Source organism: Danio aesculapii, chromosome 19 (genome assembly GCF_903798145.1).
Source record: "Danio aesculapii chromosome 19, fDanAes4.1, whole genome shotgun sequence".
Classification (NCBI taxonomy): Eukaryota; Metazoa; Chordata; class Actinopteri; order Cypriniformes; family Danionidae; genus Danio; species Danio aesculapii.
In genome coordinates this window covers 19,751,352-19,770,456 of record NC_079453.1, presented here as the reverse complement: position 1 = coordinate 19,770,456, position 19,105 = coordinate 19,751,352, and the positions used below count along the sequence as shown (strand labels likewise).

At 35.0% G+C, this 19,105-nt stretch overlaps 2 protein-coding genes across 2 annotated transcripts in view; both read left to right on the top strand.

The window, feature by feature from the left end:
• Nucleotides 1-6,778, top strand: part of tbc1d5 (TBC1 domain family, member 5) — a 42,632-nt gene extending 35,854 nt beyond the window's left edge. Inside the window, exons 22-23 of the mRNA XM_056479651.1 lie at nt 1,378-1,674; nt 5,606-6,778. Of these exons, the coding sequence (XP_056335626.1) occupies nt 1,378-1,674; nt 5,606-5,845 (537 nt within the window). The 3' untranslated portion in view covers nt 5,846-6,778. The remainder of the gene's footprint in view (nt 1-1,377; nt 1,675-5,605) is intronic.
• Nucleotides 6,779-7,685: 907 nt separating this feature from the next.
• dazl (deleted in azoospermia-like) lies at nt 7,686-18,200 on the top strand. The gene is made up of 11 exons (XM_056480265.1): nt 7,686-7,739; nt 7,895-8,011; nt 8,132-8,223; nt 9,884-9,935; nt 10,034-10,100; nt 10,696-10,826; nt 10,923-11,003; nt 12,860-12,862; nt 14,330-14,380; nt 15,899-15,969; nt 18,045-18,200. Exons 1-10 carry the CDS (start codon nt 7,686-7,688, stop codon nt 15,941-15,943), a joined length of 693 nt encoding a protein of 230 aa, XP_056336240.1. The 3' UTR covers nt 15,944-15,969; nt 18,045-18,200.
• Nucleotides 18,201-19,105: the final 905 nt, after the last annotated feature.

Sequence of the window (19,105 nt, the reverse complement as noted above, 5' to 3'; positions counted from 1 at the left end):
ACCAAAATTGGACAATAGAAGGTTGGAAAAAAGTTGCCTGCTTTGATAAGTCTCCATTTCTGCTGCAACATTTGGATGATATGGTCAGAATTTGGCATCAACAACATGAAAGCATGAATCCATCCTGCGTTGTATCAACAGTTCAGGCTGGTGGCGGTGGTGTAATGGTGTGGGGGATATTTTCTTGGAACACTTTGGGCCCGTTAGTACCAATTGAGCATTGTGTCAATGGCACAGCCTACCTGAGTATTGTTGCGGACCATGTCCATCCCTTTATGACCACAGTGTACACATCTTCCGATGACTACTACCAGCAGGATAACGCGCCTTATCATAAAGCGCGAATCATCTCAGACTGGTTTCTTGAACATGACAATGAGTTCACTGTACTAAATTGGCCTCCACAGTCACTAGAACTCAATCCAATAGAGCACCTTTGGGATGTGGTGGAATGGGAGATTCGCCTCATGGATGTGCAGCCAAGAAATCTGCAGCAATTGTGTGATGCTATCATGTCAATATGGACCAAAATTTCTGTGGAATATTTCCAGTACCTTGTTGAGTCTATGCCATGAAGGATTAAGGCAGTTCTGAAGACAAAAGTGGGTCCAACCCGATACTAGTAAGGTGTACCTTATAAATTGGCCGGTAAGTGTTTATAGTAATATAAAAGAAAAAACGCTTATTGGTTCTCAAGTCTCTGGGTTTGTAATCATTAAGTATGTGTCTCTATGTTAGGGCATTCATTTGCAGAAAATGACAATAGGTCAACAAAAAATATTTGTGTTCTTAGACCTTAAAGATAGAACATGGGATGGAATTTTAGAATATTTATTTTAAATATTTAAATATGCCACAATGTGGAAAATTTTATAATGACCTATTATCATTTTCTGCAAATGAATGGTTTTAGTTTTATTGTGGGTTTTTTTTATAGCTTTTTTTAATTAACGTGATTATCACTTAATGTAATTTAATAACTCCTGTAATTAGTTTCATGTATTTACTTACTGGTAAGGACCTATATAATTAAGTACACACAATTAAAATACACAAATTATAAAACATTAATTAGTACACAAAATAACGAATGTGTACTAATTATGATTATGAATTTTTTTTTTTATTAATTTCAATTAACTAGAATCATTACTTATAACTTGGGCTACTTTTATTATGTCCATTTATTTATTTATTTATTTATTTAATTATTTGTTTATTTATTTATTCATATATTGCCAAGCACCAACCTAATTAGTACAAAAAAAGTACACAGCTAATGAAAGGCAAGAAATACTGTTTTAAATAAAACTCTAAAACACCTTCCCTTCATATCCAAGTATAATAAAAGGTCTCTATTTAACATGTTCTTTCCAGATTAAGGACATCCTGAAGGGGGCTCTCCGGTTCAACCAGAGTCAGCTGGAGTCTGAGGACAACGAGGAGATCACCATAGCAGATGATCACTACTGCTCCAGTCAATACAGCACACTAAAATACCACAGCGATCTTGAACATCAGTCTGCAGACAATGATGCTGATACAAGCAGACAACAACAAACTCAACTCAATGATCATGAAGTAGTAGATGGGACAGCAGATAAAGAAGAAGAGCTGCAGGAAGAGGAGAAGGTCTTGACCACTAAAAATGTCCCCATGACTCCAGAGCTGCAGGTTAGAGATGATTAAACAGATTCTTGTTCATATGACCATGTTTTTATAAATTAATTTGAAGGGTTTACAGTGCATTCAGAAAGTATTCATTATGGATTAAAAATCCACATGGATTAAATTATTTTTTCTTTAAAATTTTACACACAATACCCCATAATGACAATGTGAAAAAATATTTTTTTGAAATTGTTGCAAATTTATTAAAAATAAAAAACCTGAAAATTACATGTAAATAAGTAATCACAGCCTTTGTTCAATACTTGCACCTTTGGCAGCAATTACAGCCTCAAATCTTTTTGAATATGATGCCTTTTTAATAATGTGAAAATATGATGACAAGCTTGGCACACCTGTCTTTGGGAATTTTTGCCCATTCCTCTTTGCAGTACCTCTCAAGCTCTATCAGGTTGGATGGGAAGTGACGATGTACAGCCATTTTCAGATCTCTCCAGAGATGTTCAATAGGATTTAGATCTGAGCTCTGGCTGGGCCACTCAAGTACATTCACCGAGTTGTGAAGCCAATTCATCGATATTTTGGTGGTGTGCTTTGGATCATTGTCCTGCTGGAAGATGAACCGTCATCCCAGTCTGAGGTCAAGAGCACTCTGAAGCAGGTTTTCATTCAGGATGTCTCTGTACATTGCTGCATTCATCTTTCCCTCTATCCTGACTAGTCTTCCAGTTCCTGCTGCTGAAAAACATCCCCACAGCATGACGCTTCCACCACCATGCTTCACTGTAGGGATGGTATTAGCCTGGTGATGAGCGGTGCCTGGTTTTCTCCAAACGTAACGCCTGGCATTCACTCCAAAGAGTTCAATTTTAGTCTCATCAGACCAGAGAATTTAGTTTCTTATGGTCTGAGAGTCCTTCAGGTGCCTTTTGGCAAATTCCTGTGCTCATTGGAACTTTCAAAGCAGCAGAAATTTTTTCTGTAACCTTCCCCAGCCTTGTGCCTCAAGACAATCCTGTCTCTGAGGTCTACAAACAATTCCTTTGTCTTTATGCTTGGTTTATGCTTTGACATGCACTGTCAACCCTGGGACCTTATATAGACAGGTGTATGCCTTTTCAAATCATGTCCAATCAACTGAATTTACCACTGGTGAACTTCAATTAAGCTGCAGAAACATCTCAAGAATGGTCAGTGGAAACAGAAGGCTGTGAATACCTATGAACGTGATTTTTCAGGTTTTTTATTTTTAATAAATTTGCAACTATTTCAAAAAATCTTTTTCACTTTGTCATTATGGGGGTATTGTGTGTAGAATTTTGAGGAAATAAATGAATTTAGTTCATTTTGGAATAAGGCTGTAACATTAAAAAATTTGGAAAAAGTAAAGCGCTATGAATACTTTCTGGATGCACTGTACTTCAGCACACCAAGATTGTTCTGTGTTTATTTATTTTAATTACTGTATATAAAGAAATATTTTAGATTTGGAATAAAATATATAACTTTATATGGCCATATTGCATGCATTTCTTCTTCTACAATAAGTAATAGGGAGATTCCTTAACAATACATATTAATAAAAATAACTAATAGGCTTGATTTCCTTTCTACAAAATATATTTGGGAGTTGGAGAGGGTTAGCCTTTAAAATCAATAAAGGCCTGTAAATTAATTAGTAAAATTGTATTCAAAGCTACTATTTTAGTATATTAGGCTTTTTTAATATTGATTAATATTTTAAGTATTTTCAGTTCATTTTAATCATTAATTGGTTTATTTGATATTTTTAGTGCTTCAAGATCTTTGTAAATATCATACTATTCTATAAATACATCTAATATTACGTATTTATTTACTTATTTAATTTTAGCTTTGTTTTAGTTTTTGTTTGTTGAGTGGTGTGTTTTTTAGTTTTACAACTGATTTAAAATAATGGCATATTGTGCTTGTATTGAATGGATCTGTTTCTATATTCGCCCAAAAAAGCCCAGGTGTAATAACAGGGTGTCCCTGGGGTCTTAAAAAGTATTAAAGAGCCCATATTATGGGTTTTTGAAAATGCCCTTCCATGTAGTGTGTACCACAGCTCTAAGTGAAGTGAAATATCCAGCTAAGGCTTAAATCTGTAAGTGTACAGTGTTTAAAACTATTGATTCATCTATAAAAGAGTCGACTCATAGTGCTTCAAACGAGTCGCCTTGATAACGAGTCATTAGGTGTTTCGCGATGACGCAGCCACGAAACACAAGCCTCGCCAGTAGTTACGCGCGCAAACCAGGGAGATTTGAAACCTGCGGCCCCGCCCACTAACACAGAAAAAACACTAGACACACACACACAGACGCCGCCGGTCCAATGAAGTCACGCTGTGCTCAGATGGATAATATTGACAGTCTCTACCCAAAGATGAGTTGTTAACCTGGTACAGTACACGCGGTTACTCTTTATATTCTCTTATCACATGTAAGCCACGTTAAAAATGCGACGCGTGCCGCTTTGTTTACGGATTTAACGTTAAAGGCTTTTGTGAGCTCGCGTTCCACTGCCGTTTGTCGTTGCTATGGCGATCGATCATAAGCTAGGAGACAGGACACTCGTGTCACTTTCCCTAGTTCTTCTGAGGAGCGTTGTGTGTATGTGTGTGTGTGTGTGTGAGAGAGAGAGAGAGAGAGAGAGAGAGAGAGAGAGAGAGAGAGAGAGAGAGAGAGAGAGAGAGACTCGCGTCGCTTTCCCTAGTTCTTCTGAGGAGCGTTGTGTGTGTGTGAGAGAGAGAGAGAGAGAGAGAGAGAGAGAGAGAGAGAGAGAGAGAGAGAGAGACTCGCGTCGCTTTCCCTAGTTCTTCTGAGGAGCGTTGTGTGTGTGTGTGTGTGAGAGAGAGAGAGGGAGAGGGAGAGAGAGAGACTCGCGTCGATCTCCCCAGTTCTTCTGAGGAGGGTTGTGTGTGTGTGTGTGAAAAAAGCCTTACACTATGAAGCGCGTGTGCACTGTGACTACTTTTATATAGTTGATTACCAGCTGGGCATTTCACTCTGTCTCGCGCTGAAGCCTGTCACTGTCGACCAATCGCAGCAGGCTGTCATCGGTCCAATCAGCGCAGATTAGCTTCGCGCTGAGGAGGGGGTTGGGAACAAATGAATCGCTGAACGATTCATATGGGAGTTGTTGGGATAATTAGGTAAAAATAAATGCAGGTTATAAGACCATCAAAGTGTTTTATGACCTTGCATGCATATTAGACTGTTGTTGGAGACCCTTACAACCTAAATATGACCCTATTTCATGTATAATATGGGCTCTTTAAAAGTTGATAAATCACTTTTCAAGAGAAATTTAAGGATTAAAAAGTCTTAAATGCTATTTTGCAAGGTATTAAATTTTATATAATTTTTGCTTTTTCAATGTATGGTTGTATACTAAAGTTTGCCTCAATTAAATCTGCGAATATTAGGATGCTGTGTATTTTATGAAATCAATAAAATCCTACTAGACTTGACATGATGCTGCTTTGTTTATTGCAGTAATCAAGGCAACACCATTATTTCTGCAGTTCTATAGGGGCCAACCTGCTGAATTAGCTAGATTTAATAGATTTTTATTCAGTATATGAATAATGTTTTAGTTTTGGATTAGCTTCTTACATTAATATTTAGTAAATATACTGTAAGTTAAAATCTCGCCAGGGTTTCCGTTTGAAACCTAAAGTGTTTATAAGGTCTTAAAATGTATGGAAAGAGTCTTAAAAGGTATTGAATTTCACTCTCTGATTCCTGTATATACTCTGAAAAATGTGATCCACCCTAACACACAACTATAAATACAACATTTTCTCAAACTTTAGTACTACAAGTGTTCTATTTTAGCTTAATTGTAGTTCATTATGTTTTACTGTATTTGAATTGTATCACTGACTTAAATAAATGATTCACAATCATAAATGCACTCATTTTCTTTCACACATTTGTAATTGTTGTAGGCGACTGAGGGGAGAAACTGGGATGACTACATCTTAGTCTCTCAGGACGGCGAGCCATCTGAGAATGAGGAGCAAAGCGTGACCACCACAGCTCCGCTCTTCAAGAATGTACGAGGCTTGAACAAGGCAGATTTTCAAGACCCTCTGATGGGAACCACATCTGGCTCCTCAAGTCCGGATGATGGCAGCACTCACAGCAAGGACTCCGACTTCACCATTGTTAACCCTACTGACCTTTGAGCATCGATTTCCACTAAATATGATGCATCTTCAACACTTAAGAGACTTCGCTGGATGTTTGCACATATGAACTCAGGCTCATTGCCTCATGTGCCCCCATTGCCCACCAACTAAATCCCATTCTATTTGTTTTTTAAATCCTGGAAATCCTGGCTGTGTATTTAAGTACGTACTAATTCAAGACGGCTCTTTTCTTTGTGTCCCAATTGTAAGACCCTTATTGTGTACTTTTGCTCCATTACCTACAGTAAATGTGGTATTTAAAGCCATAAAAAGGCAACCTCAGCTCAAATGAGATTCTCCATACTGTAATTTAGTTTGAAAGCACCCTAACGGCTAAAAGCTTTGGACCTCACCTTGACGTTTATGTAGAAAACTTAGCTTTGTATTCTCCTAAATCAATATCCTGTGAAGTACATTTAACAAACACTTTCTGCCTCAGATAAAAGCTGTATTCTGCTTTAGTTCTCCCTCTATCTCTGTATTTGTATTTTTTTTTTTTTTTTTTGAGTAGTGAGTGTTGTAATAAGGATGGGACATTGACAGATGCTCAGTCTAATAATAACATTCGCTCACTTGCTCACTCATCATTGATTTTTCATGAACCAGTGCCTGAACAGTTGTCCATTTTCTATTTTTGTCTGTATGTTTCTTTTTCTTTTTTTAAAAAAAGATCAGAATTTTAGTCCACGACTGTCATTTGTTAAATTATGTATTTTTTTGTTTCCCATTTTCATATTTGGTGTTATTTTTTAAGACAAAGTTATGTGAAACTTTTACTTTGTAGTTTTTCTTCTGCTGTCATTAGCTCCATTTTGTCTTGATTCCCGTGATAACTGTGTATTGTTTTGCACACGACACGAGGGATGTTTCTAATACTGATATCCTATTAACTCTGGATGAATAAAAATCATTACTGTTGTCTAATCCAAAGATTTGTGCACGAAGTACTTTCTTTCAGCCCTGATGTTGTTTTTATGCACCTAGCGGTGGGCAATTGCTATATCATTGGCTATAACAGTGTAAATGTCTGGATTAATAAACATTTACTTAACTAGTAGCATTTCTTCAAAGTCGTCAACAGATTCAGATTCTATTATAATATTTTAATCTTATTCATATAAATTTGTCTGTTAAAATAATTGTTATCCTGAAAACTTCCCAAAATCCAGGAAGTACGTGGTACTTTAAACATTTAGATTCTTGAAATTTAAGTCACATTATTAAAAAGTAAAATAATTAGCGCATGTAGTAATTGAGCTATGAATGAATAATGATTTAAAAATAAAGTTATTCAGTATTACTTAATTTAATATTCGCCATATTTGGTATGATGTTTTCCAATTAGGACTGAGAATGGGAGTGGCGCTCTAATGCAGCTCCAGCAAGAAGCACTGACCCAACGAGCCGCTCAATTCATTAACTTATTTTGATATTTTATTCATTTTAGATATGGTAAGTAACAGAACTGATAAATTACTTAACTGTTACACTTTCAGCTGCATTCCACATACATCCGCTGCTAACATTATCGACTTTATTCCTGTAAAAAAGTTCGCGCGGCAAATCGCCATCACAAATCAACCCGTCGTCGATTATGTGCATCTGTCAGGAGAGCATAAATATTCGTCCAATTAAGATTTTTTAGCCTAAATGCCCAGATTGCCTAATGAAGAAACACGAAAGGACCGTGTTCGATATCTTTCCGATTTCGGCCGCGTGTGGATTGAGCATTTAGAAACTTAACGTTAGCGTTATTCGTTTAGCTTTTCGACTGATTTTGGGGTTGTTTTGCATATAGCTTGGGTAACAGAACGCGTGGCCTTGTTTCACATCCAAAATGGTTCAGGGCGTTCAGTTACCCGTGTGCCTCATATGTGGTTTGTATTCACAGGTAATCGTTTTTCTTTTATTGCATCTCAACACCTGGTTGTTTTTGAGGCCTTGTTTTGTGTGATGATATGCTCACAAAGCGTCCATTCTCTTTTTTTTTTTTTTAATCAAATGTATGTTGAATTTAGTGATGAAAATGTTCTAAAACACACACAGGATATCCAGAAGCATCGTCAGGGCTTTCCGTCCTCCCTGAAGTTGTCTAACGGTTACATTTTACCTGAGGGGAAAATGACGCCCAACACACTGTTCGTCGGCGGTATTGATATGAAGGTAAAGACGACGATGCTAAACTCCTATTCGGTTTAAGAGGCCTTTGCGATTTCAGATTCAGTCTACAGTTAACGATACATAGTGTTTTTCTTATGTCCAATCGGATATATTTTCCATCAGGTGGACGAGAACGAGATCAGGGATTTCTTTGCCAAGTACGGCTCTGTGAAAGAAGTTAAAATCATCACTTATCGAGGAGGAATTTGCAAAGGGTGAGTGAGAGTTAAAGTTTTCCTGCTAAAAACAACTGGTCTCCAAGACTAATTGGCTAAAAAATGTTCAAAACCTTGTCATACTAGCATGCTAAAGTAGCTGTTGGTAGATTTGTTACATCTGGCAAAAATCAGATGTAAATACAGTGAAGCCTGAGTCTTTGTTTTCTGATTCAGTTTAGTTTAATTAGACTATAATGTGTAATTATTTTAACTTGAATATTTCATATAATGGTTTGGAAATTACATGGATTAATTAAAGGAGTAGTTCACCCAAAAAATTAAACTTTAGTCCCCTTTAGGCCATTAGATTAGATTCAATTTATTGTCACCACACATGCACAAGTACAAGGCAACGAAATGCAGGAAATGCATTAAAGAGGTAGGTGACCTAAGTAGAACATTTAAATATGATTTCTTTGCCGAATCTTTGGTCCTTGGTGATTTCATATGATGCAAGTCAATATTCATCTGTTTTGAGAGAAAAAAAATCTAATAAATGCATACAAATCAATTCCAATGGCTCCTGGTGATAAACTGCAATTTTTTTTAATTAATTCATTCATTTTATTTTCGGCTTAGTCCCTTTATTAATCAGGGGTCGCCGCAGTGAAATGAAACGCCAACTTACCCAGCATATGTTTTACACAGCGGATGCCCTTCCAGCTTCAACCCATCACTGTTAAACATCCCCACCCTCTCATTTACACACATACACTACAGACAATTTAGCTTACTAAATTTGCCTATAGCACTTTTCTTTGGATTTGTGGAGGAAACCGGAGCACCTGGGGGGAAACCCATGCAAACACGGGGAGAACATGCCAACTGACTCAGCTGAGGCTTGACCCAGCGAACTTCTTGCTGTGAGGCCACAGTGCTACCCACTGTGACGCCGTATAAACTGGGATTTTATGAAGCAGAACAATCAGTACGTGTAATAAATTATATTTTATTTTCAATATTATTAGCTTCGTACTACAACCTCGGCAAACAATTCTAGACACGTGCATTGAGCGCGAGTTTCCGGTCGCTTCGTGGTGTCATAAGGCACACTCAAGACACTAATTTATCAGAATGGAGTCATGCCTGCATGTATAATTTATAGCAGTTGCTGTATCTTCTTGAACTATTACAGGTAAGAACCATTTTGACAAAAACATGCATCTTTATTCTGTCACCTCATGCCTGAGTGGCCGTGAACGTTATCAAGCAAATGATGATTGTTGAGTTGCATAATGTAATTCACAGAGGTCCACTATGATTTGAGAATTCAGTTTTGGCAGAACTATTTTAAGGGGTAGTTCACCCAAAACTGTATTATGTCATTTATTCACCCTTGATTCAAATCTCTTTGAGTTTCTTTCCTCTGAACACAAAAGAATGAAGAAATGAAGAAAGCTGGAAACCTGTAATTGACTTCCATAGTAGGAATAACAAATACTATGGAAGTCAATGATCACAGGTTTTCAGCTTTCTTCAAAATATCTTAAGTGTTCAAGAAAATAAAGAAACTCATAAACCGTTGGAACCACTTGAGGGGGAGTAAAAAAAAGTTTCTTCAGTAAACTATCTTTTTAATAAAAGCTGCTATTAAAATGTCTTTGGAACTGATTATATTTTTTCCCCATTTCTAATTTATTGTCTGTCTTTATTACAGATATGGTTTCGTTTATTTCAGTGAGGACGTTGATATCCAGACTATCGTTGATGTAAGGTCTCTTTTAAATGTGGATGTGTTCATGTTCTCCATTTTCTGTCAGGGTGCTGATATTATAAGTAAGTCTTAAACGTTTTAAATCTATTACAGCAGCCGATCAGTTTTAAAGGGAAGAAACTCAAACTGGGACCTGCAATCATGAAAGAGCGAAGTTCTCGTGAGTTCTTTGTTTTTCACTCTGTATTTGATCTGTCTAATATAATGAAAATGTCTGTTGAATACACATTTAATGAACCCAATTGCATACTGTATAACAGGCCCAGCTACAGCTTTAATTCACAAGATATAATGGCTAAATAATATATGTGGCTTTAAATGTAATATTGTTAGTGTAATAGAGCCACCTGATTTTGGATAAAATAAGAATTACAATATTTTTGCTTTTAGATTTACCTCTGAAACTTTTTTTAGATGTTTTATATACTGTATAATATATATATAAAAAAAACAAGATGGCAATAAAATTAGACTACTTTGGTTCAGATTTATTGTAATTAATGTAATTTATCAGAAATTGCGTTATTAATAATGTATGCTTCATATTGTATGCTAAAATAGTTTATATTATTATTATTGTTGTATCTAAAATTAAATGTGGGCCTACTATTGGTTAAAATGCCACATTTTAAATACAGTAGTCTACATTTGAAGTGGATCACATTCTTTCATAAGAGTTGTCTTAAAACTATTGAATAACATTTTTTTCAAAAATTTCGAAAAACGTATTCTTTCATTTTTTCTTCGATTCCCAGGGTCAGTGTCATCTCCAATGATTGGTCCATCACAGTGGGTAAACCCCACCCCGTATATGTACTGCAGCTGCTGTCCTCCAGGCCTGGCCCCACAATCACCTGTCTTCAATGGTGGAACTCAATACATGCAGGTAACCTTTTCTACAAACCATGCATTAAAATGTTATGTGGAGAAATTAGGAATTGATGAGTTAAATTTTTATTTTTATTTTTTCCCTTTTTCCCAGCCTTATTCTTACTCCAGTCCTCCAGGAATTATGGTTCCACAGGTGCCAATGAACTATGCACAGACCACGTATGCCTATCAGGTACATAATCACCACTCATCGATGATATTGCTTTCAATCCACCTCTTAGGCTGCATTTACACGGCAGATCTTGAAGGTCAATTCAGATTTTGTCTTTGTATCTTTTTTTTATGACCCACTTCATTTAATAGCAAATTGAATTAGATGTTTGCATTAACATTATGGTTGGTTATTGTTTTAATTTTAGCCGTTCCAATTCTGCTTATCAGTTTCAATTTCAACATTTTGTGGAGAGAGAGAAAAAAAGAGCAAATGCTTAAACACATTGTCAAATTTCTGCTATAATCAGTAGGATATAAGTGTTAAAGGCATGGCTCATCCAAAAAGTAATTAATTAATTTAAATAGTTTCCAATCTTTCTTTCTCTCTTCTGTTAAACAAAGGATGATGTTTTAAGAAAGCAGAAACTTGTAACCATTGACTTCCATAGTAGAAAAAGCAAATACAGGTTTTCAAAAAACCTTTTTGTGTTTAGCAGAAAAACAGAAAAAAAAGAAAATCTAAAATTTTGAAACAAATTTTTATTCATTTTGGGTGAACTATCCCTTTAACTGAGAATTTGTCAAATAATCAATACTTTATTTATGGAATAAAATAAATTACAAATAGTTTAAATTGTGAATACTCCGATCATGATTTTTGCAGCTGATACTAAGTACCGATTTCTTGTCATGGTGATCGACCGATATGAAGAACTGATTCTGATGCTTTAATCGTTATATAACTTTGCCATTGCATAAGCACGTTTTCTCCCCAAGTATGAGATCTCGCCCTTACCTAAGAGAAAAAATTAAAGATGTTGCATACATGTAATGGTTGAAAGCAGCTTTACCAAAAAATAATAGATAAAACAGATATGATAAAAAATGGTAAGAAGAATTATAAACAATGCAATTTGGAAACATTGCTCGTGTTGTAGTGCTGCTGTGCGTGCACCTGCATCTTTCGCTACTTGCAAACAAACACTTGTGATCGGTTCACGAGACCGGTTAGTACAGAGTCATGGTGTGATTATTGGCCAATGCCGATCGATTGGAGCATTCCTAGTTTAAATACAGTAGAACATGTTATCTAGCTGCCAGATTATCCAGATATATATATATAAGGCTTTAGTTTTAAGGTGACCATCTTTTCATATGTTTTGAGTGTGAGAGGCTGCTGTTCCTAATATTAGCTGTATCTGGTACATTGTCACAGGTCTCAACGATCCATTAAAAACTGCTAAGTGTTTAATAAATTTCCCCAAGAATGGTCTGGGAAAACTCTACCTTAAGAGACACTAGACTGTGTGTTATGCTGCGTTCACACTAGATGCGGATGAAGCATCAAGTGAGTTATTTACATGTTTAGTTAATGCAAAGAAGTAAATAGACATCCTTCAGCGCGATACGCGGGAATGAGGTGGTGCAAATGACGGGATTTGTGTGAATGAGGTGGCATGAGTTGAGCGTTTTGCGCGATTGATGTGCTTAGTGCGCATATCGCATGTTTCGTGTGAAATGCTTGAGTTCGAAAATCTGAACTTCAGCGGACATTCGCGCAGTGTTAACCCATCAGGAGATTGCTCTTGTAAGGGTGTGATTGTGATCCAGATATAGTTTCTGGAGGAATTGATGAAGAACTGGGTGCACCTCTGAAAGGATCTAGTGGACTCACAGCTTCAAACGAATCAATGCTGTTTTTCAGCCTTCATAAAGCACATAAACAGCTATTTTCTCAATAAAATCCTTGTTAGCCATTTATCAACGAAGCTAGAGTCACCGGGTAGACTGTAGCCCGGTCCATCATGCGAAGATGCAACATGTTGTGAAGTGAATTTGATGCGCAAATGAAGTGGATTTGACGTGTGAATAAAGCAAGTAAACTCGATGTTCACGCATCTATTTACGTGCGAATAGCGCATATTATTTTATGCAACTCTTCTCGATTGCCATCCCTAATTTAAAGTGGGCGCTGACTGACCGCTGTGATGATAAAAGAATGCTCTTTTCTCCGTTCCTGTATTTATTGTGCGCAACATGTAATTTTTTTTCATGTACTGTATGTATATGCATTATACAGCATCCTTAAGCATGGTTTTATTTTTCTTTCTCAACACTGCTGCCAAGCATATATTTTGACTAGTTGTTTTAAGTTCTCAACTGGCCACCTTCTTTTTAATAATATTAATTTACATTGTTATGGCAGATGTTTTGCTCTACTGTGCTTCTCTCTATGATGAACAAGCTGAATTGCATCAGGGCTCGAAATTAACATTTTGTTTGGTATCACTGGTGCTCCCAACTTAAAAAATTCAGGAGCACCAGCAAAAATTTAGATGTACCCAACAAAAATTGAGCACCACTGCAAATTGTATATTAATGGATTTATTGTATTTGAAAACGACACCAATCAAAAACAGCAACAACAATCTTACTAATGCTGCGACGACTTATTGATATTTGTGTAACAATTTCAAAATGAATGTCCAATAAATATAAATATTAATAATGATGATGATGATGATGATAATATAAAAAATTACATTTCTCACCATCATGCTGCCTTGAATGCTGCCAATTATGAATAACAAAACATTTCTGCTATAAAAAGTCCAACTGTTACATTATGAAAAATAAATCTACGGTTTTCATCAAACAAAAATTAAGATTGCAGCAAGAAATATACTTTTTTGTTTTACTGGTTCCATTATTATCACTGGTTCCATTGTTATTACTCTAGGTAGGTTTACAAACCGGTTCTTTTCCTTGCTTTACACTATATCCCTTTGCATTTCCCATGGTAATCATAGTTCCCTGTCATCTGACAGCATTAAGTGACAATTAATATCTACGTGGCACGGAAGACGAGCGTTTTTTTTTTTTTTTTTTTTTAAGAAAAATCAAAACAGGTCAAACTATGACTATTATATGCACTTGCGTAAATGCTCCCAACTGTATTATGAGGGTGCATAGATAATCTTGGGCGCATACATATGTCCTGTGCTGCATTATATATAACATCCATGCATAGAGCTTTTTTGTGCTTGTATATGAGATTTAAGGATCGAGACTGTTCTGAAATAACATCTATATATTAGTTTCTAAATGATGCCTGAAAATGATCTGAGTTTATCAGAATCTAACATTTTTATTTTATTTTTCTGTTTACAAATGTGGGCCAATCTGATCTATATTAAATGGGAGGGAAAAAAATCTGAATTTCTTACAAGGTGTAAATGCAGCCTTAGAGGACACTTGGATATCATGCTCTTTTTGCCCACTTTTCTAGACCCATTAGTAAAATAAATGCTATTTGAGAGTCTGCCATTGTGATTTTTCTCTTAGTATCCCCTGCCACAGTGGTGTGGAGAGCAGAGGACAAGGCTTGTCAATCAGGTCAGCTTCAGTCTTTTTTTGGTAAACTGGCGAGTGAGCAAGTTGAACTGAAATGTTGTTATTGTTAGTTAAATTGCCATGCCTAGAAAAACTAACTTGTGCCTTTGTTGTGGTTGTTTGTATTTTGGGGGGGCTGTTTAACAAGGCCATACATGGTATACAATACAACATAGGAATAATTACAGACTTAGTAAGACTTAAGACTTGGTCTTAGTTTTCTTCCCACTCTCCCCTCAAAATAAAATGGATGAAAACATATATACAAACATATATAAAAATAAATAAATAAATTTTTCTCAATTTAAAAAAAAAAAAAAAATATATATATATATATATATATATATATATATATATATAATTTTTTTTTTTTTTTTATTATTTATTTTATTTTTTTTTTTAATTGAGCAAGTTTACAATAAAAGTGTTAAAGTTTGTGTTGAGTCAATATATCCTCTTACCAGTTAATTACTGTGTATTCGAGCTGATACCAACAAGACTTGGTAAGCCTTTGATGTAGTCTTGAGAGATCTAGATTTGAGAGATCCTGCAAGTAAACATCTTAACTTAAGTTTAATGCAGCTAAAGATTTCTCTGCTATCTCGGATCCTCGATTCATGTGATTGAGGAAGTACCTGTTTCCAATTGATAAGAATGGCTCGTCTAGCTAAAAGAGTAGAAGAAGCAATAACCTGGTGAGATGCAACAGTCAAGTCAACTCTGAAATACCAAAAAGGGCTGTCAAGGGTTTAACGTCAAGATTTATGTTAATAGCTTTAAGTGTATCAAAAACACTGAAACGAGTGTTTTTTTTTCCCCAAAAAACATACTCTAAAATGCAACTATTTAATTTTAGAATGTCATGAAGTTTTAAATTTAAAAAATGTTGTTCAAATGAACTTTGTTCACCAAAGAATAAAACATCATGGTTTCTACAAAGATTAAATGCAAATAGAAAAGTTGTTCCAGTTTAATTGCAGTGATCTTTGCAATATTGGTGAACATGACTTTCTTTAAATGCGCAAACACTACTGTTAACATGTTTCAGATCTGTAACTGAAACTGTGTAATCCAGTCCAAAACAGCTGCCTCCAGCATTTTAATAATGTTTGAAGAGCTGTCAGTGCAGTTTACCAATAAGTACTTGCTTCATGATGGCGCATGGTACAGATCCTAAGGCCATAGATGCTCAAGTGCTCACAAACGGTTTACAGTAATTTTCCCAAAGTTGTGTTTTGGTGCTTGTGGTTAATGTAGCAGGATTAAAGTCTTATGACTCTGTGATCGTGTTCTTGAGGGTTAGATTTTAATTTTTATTATTATTCTTATTATCATCATTACTAATGCATTGAGAGGTATGTTACTATAGAATAGTAGTATTTTGGTGTAAGTTGGTCATGTGTTGTGCTTTTTCAAACCTTTAGATGGCAGTGGCGATTTACTGTGAAATAAATATGCTATATCCTCCTGAAGCTTCATTAATATAATATAATAAGAAATGTATGTTGCTTTGTGTTTCAGAATTTTGTGGATTGTGGAGTGCAGACTTTGCTAACCCTGATGTAGCCTTCACTACTAGCACAGACATTTTGGTAAGTTTGTGAGGAGGTGATATGAATAATTTCACCAGATGGTTTAATAAAGAAAAGATGGAATTTAGACTGATAGTGGTGATTTTGTAGGGAAATGGATCATGAATGAAAAATAAAACAAATTGCAAGCAAAAATAAATGCAATAGAGCAAAGAAAAAAGTATCCAATTAAATCGAATGATCAAATGCAAAGTAAAATAACACTGCATAGACTACATTTTATTAATAATTCAGTAGAACTGTTGTTTATCAGTCTCAAATGTTGTATTTTTTGTGCAATGTTGTATGATTTGAAATATCTTTAAAACACATGCAAATGATAAACTTACCTCTGTTTCGGTTAAACTTAATCTGTATTCTAAACGCACACTACTGGTCAAGTTGTTCATCAAGGCGGCATTTATTAAATGTAAAAAAAAATTGTCAAATATTTATTAAAATCCTAAATAACTGCTTATTGTATGTAGTTTGAAATGAAAGTATTACTCCAGTCATTATTGCTTTTATACTATTACATTAATAATAGGGGTGTAACTAATCACGGTTGATCCATGATCGGTACGGATCACAAACCACAGTTCAGAACGCACGTGACCCACATATTAATAACTTTTTTTTTTTTTTTTTGAACTTGTAGGTTAATCCAACATTTATATCATTTGCAGAGAGATCGCCTCCCGTGTCATTCAAATCTTATGTAATGAACGCATTTTGGCTTCCCTGTAAAATATAATGATGATGGAAAAAGTTGTGGTGGGACCTACCTAAATGATTTCTTAGGTTATTAATTAAAGGTGCCTTGTCACTGTTTTAGCCTGCAATAATGCATTCAGTGTAAAGCTGTACAATTAAACATTAAAAGATCGTGATCTCAAGTCAAACCCGTGCAACATGAACAATAAATAATAATGATTTACACTTAATGATCCTTCGAAGCAGTGCATCAAAATCTCTGAAGTTTTTACACTTTTTCAGTTAATTACAAACAATTAAATAACACAGAAGTACTGGGAGAACAGTTGATAGTTCAGATATTAACACTGATGTTTATGGTAAAGATTCAAGTCACCATTTAATGGACCTTGATGCTGGTGATTGTTGTACCAATTACATTGTGTAAGCAATGGGTGGCAACAAACCATCAAAATTATGTCACCTGAATAGGTTTTTTAAAATGATCCACCTATAGTAAAACAAAGTTTTATGTGCGAGTTGTTGAATCATTAATTGAAAATACATGTTGTACAAGATGTTAGAGTTCTATATTTAGCATGATCAGCAACAGTAGCAAAGATAATTTTTGTATTGAATATTTTCCTTTTTTTTTTTTTCAGCTGGTTCTTTCTTGATTTCGTTTTTTTTTTTTTTTTTTTTTTTTTTTTTTTTTTTTTTTTTTTTTAAATGACAGGTTCTAAGTTATGTTTGTTAAAACCAATGTTTTTTTGCAGTAATATTTTTGTATAAATCGAAAGAGCCAAAAATGGTCCGATCTGTGACTCAAACTGTAGTGTGATCCGAACCATGAGGTTTATGATTCGTTACACCACTAATTAATAATAATATCAATGATAGTAATTATTATTATTATTATTATTATTATTATTAATAATGATAATAATAGTAATAATAATATCAGCGTGATTGCTGAAGGATCATGTGACTCTAAAGACTGAAGTAATGAAGCTGAAAATTCATCTTTAAAATCACTGGAATAAACTGTAAACTGGATTAAATTATAAACTATTATAATTATTTAGTTATATTATAGTGGATGACATTTTACAATTTGTACTGTTTTTTTGATTAAATAAATGCAGCCTTGGTGTGCAGGATAAGCTTATTTTAAAACATTTAAAAATCCTACTGACCCCAAACTTTTGATCTGTAGTGTATTCTGAACTGTGGTGCCATTCAACTAAAACCCAAACACATGGCAGATCCTGTGATGTGACTTGCGGACATACACATTGCAATATCGATGCTGAAACTATATATTGTGCAGCCCTATGAGGAAGTAGTTTTTAGTATTTGTCTGTAGTCATTTTTATTGGCCTCTTTCTTTCTTTCTTTTTAAGGTAGATGCCCAAAGAAGCAAGGGAGAGCAACCTGATGTAGCATTGTCTGTGTGTTTTAACACACCGTTGCAGATAGGGTCAGCTTGAGCGTGATGTGAAGGTGTGTTTTGAGGAAACTACATTATGACGGGATGAACATACTTTAACCTCACATCCACTGACATTTGACAAGCTTTGTTTGCTGCATTTTTTTTTTTCTTCACCCATTTATTTGTAATGTCTGTTTTCCTTTCTTCGTCATGACCAACTAACTTTAAAGACACTTTTAAGCTCACGAATGCGTATTTATATTTTATTTGTTTCTTTATTTTAAAGTTTGACTCACTGTTAGTGATGCACCGTATGCATTTAGGTAACTGTTCGATTGCGTTCAGTGTGTTTTCAAGTAATGTTATGTTTGCGCGTTCAAGCAAGTGTTCACCTTTTGTAGTAGTTTAATTTCTGAGTTTTCACAAGGGCACATGTTCAGAGTTTTGTTTTTTTTTGGGTGGTTAAACACTAGGGTACAGTGGCTCCCCCTCCTTTTTTATTGGTTTAATTTTGCACATCTGCTTATTTCATAAGTTATCACTGTACTTTTTTTTTTTTTTTTTTCCTATTAAGATGTTTTTCTTCTGTCAGCGCAGTTAAAAGGTGTAAATAAAATTATTGCATTAATTCAAATTTTACAATAAAATTTTCTACTCTGCCCTTAAGTCACAGCAGGTCACAGGATGACTGACCTGTTTTAAATTAAAGCAATGATGGAATATTGATATCACTGTGAACACGGTCATGCTGCATTTTTCAGTTTTCCAGCACTTTTTCACACCAGTTCATTTTGATAATAGTGTTTGTTTTTAAATTGTGGTTTTAATAGTTTGCTAAGAGTTATGGGGTGTTGTACTGAACACAAAGCACTGTTATTTTTATACATGTTGTTGCAACACTTTTTGTTCTTATGGGGGACACATTCATCAGATTCTTTTAAAACCCAATTCTGACAGACTTGTATTGAAATTTCTCTTTTATTTCCTCATTTCCCATCGGCTCATGGGAGTTGTGGTTTCTATTGTGCCTTG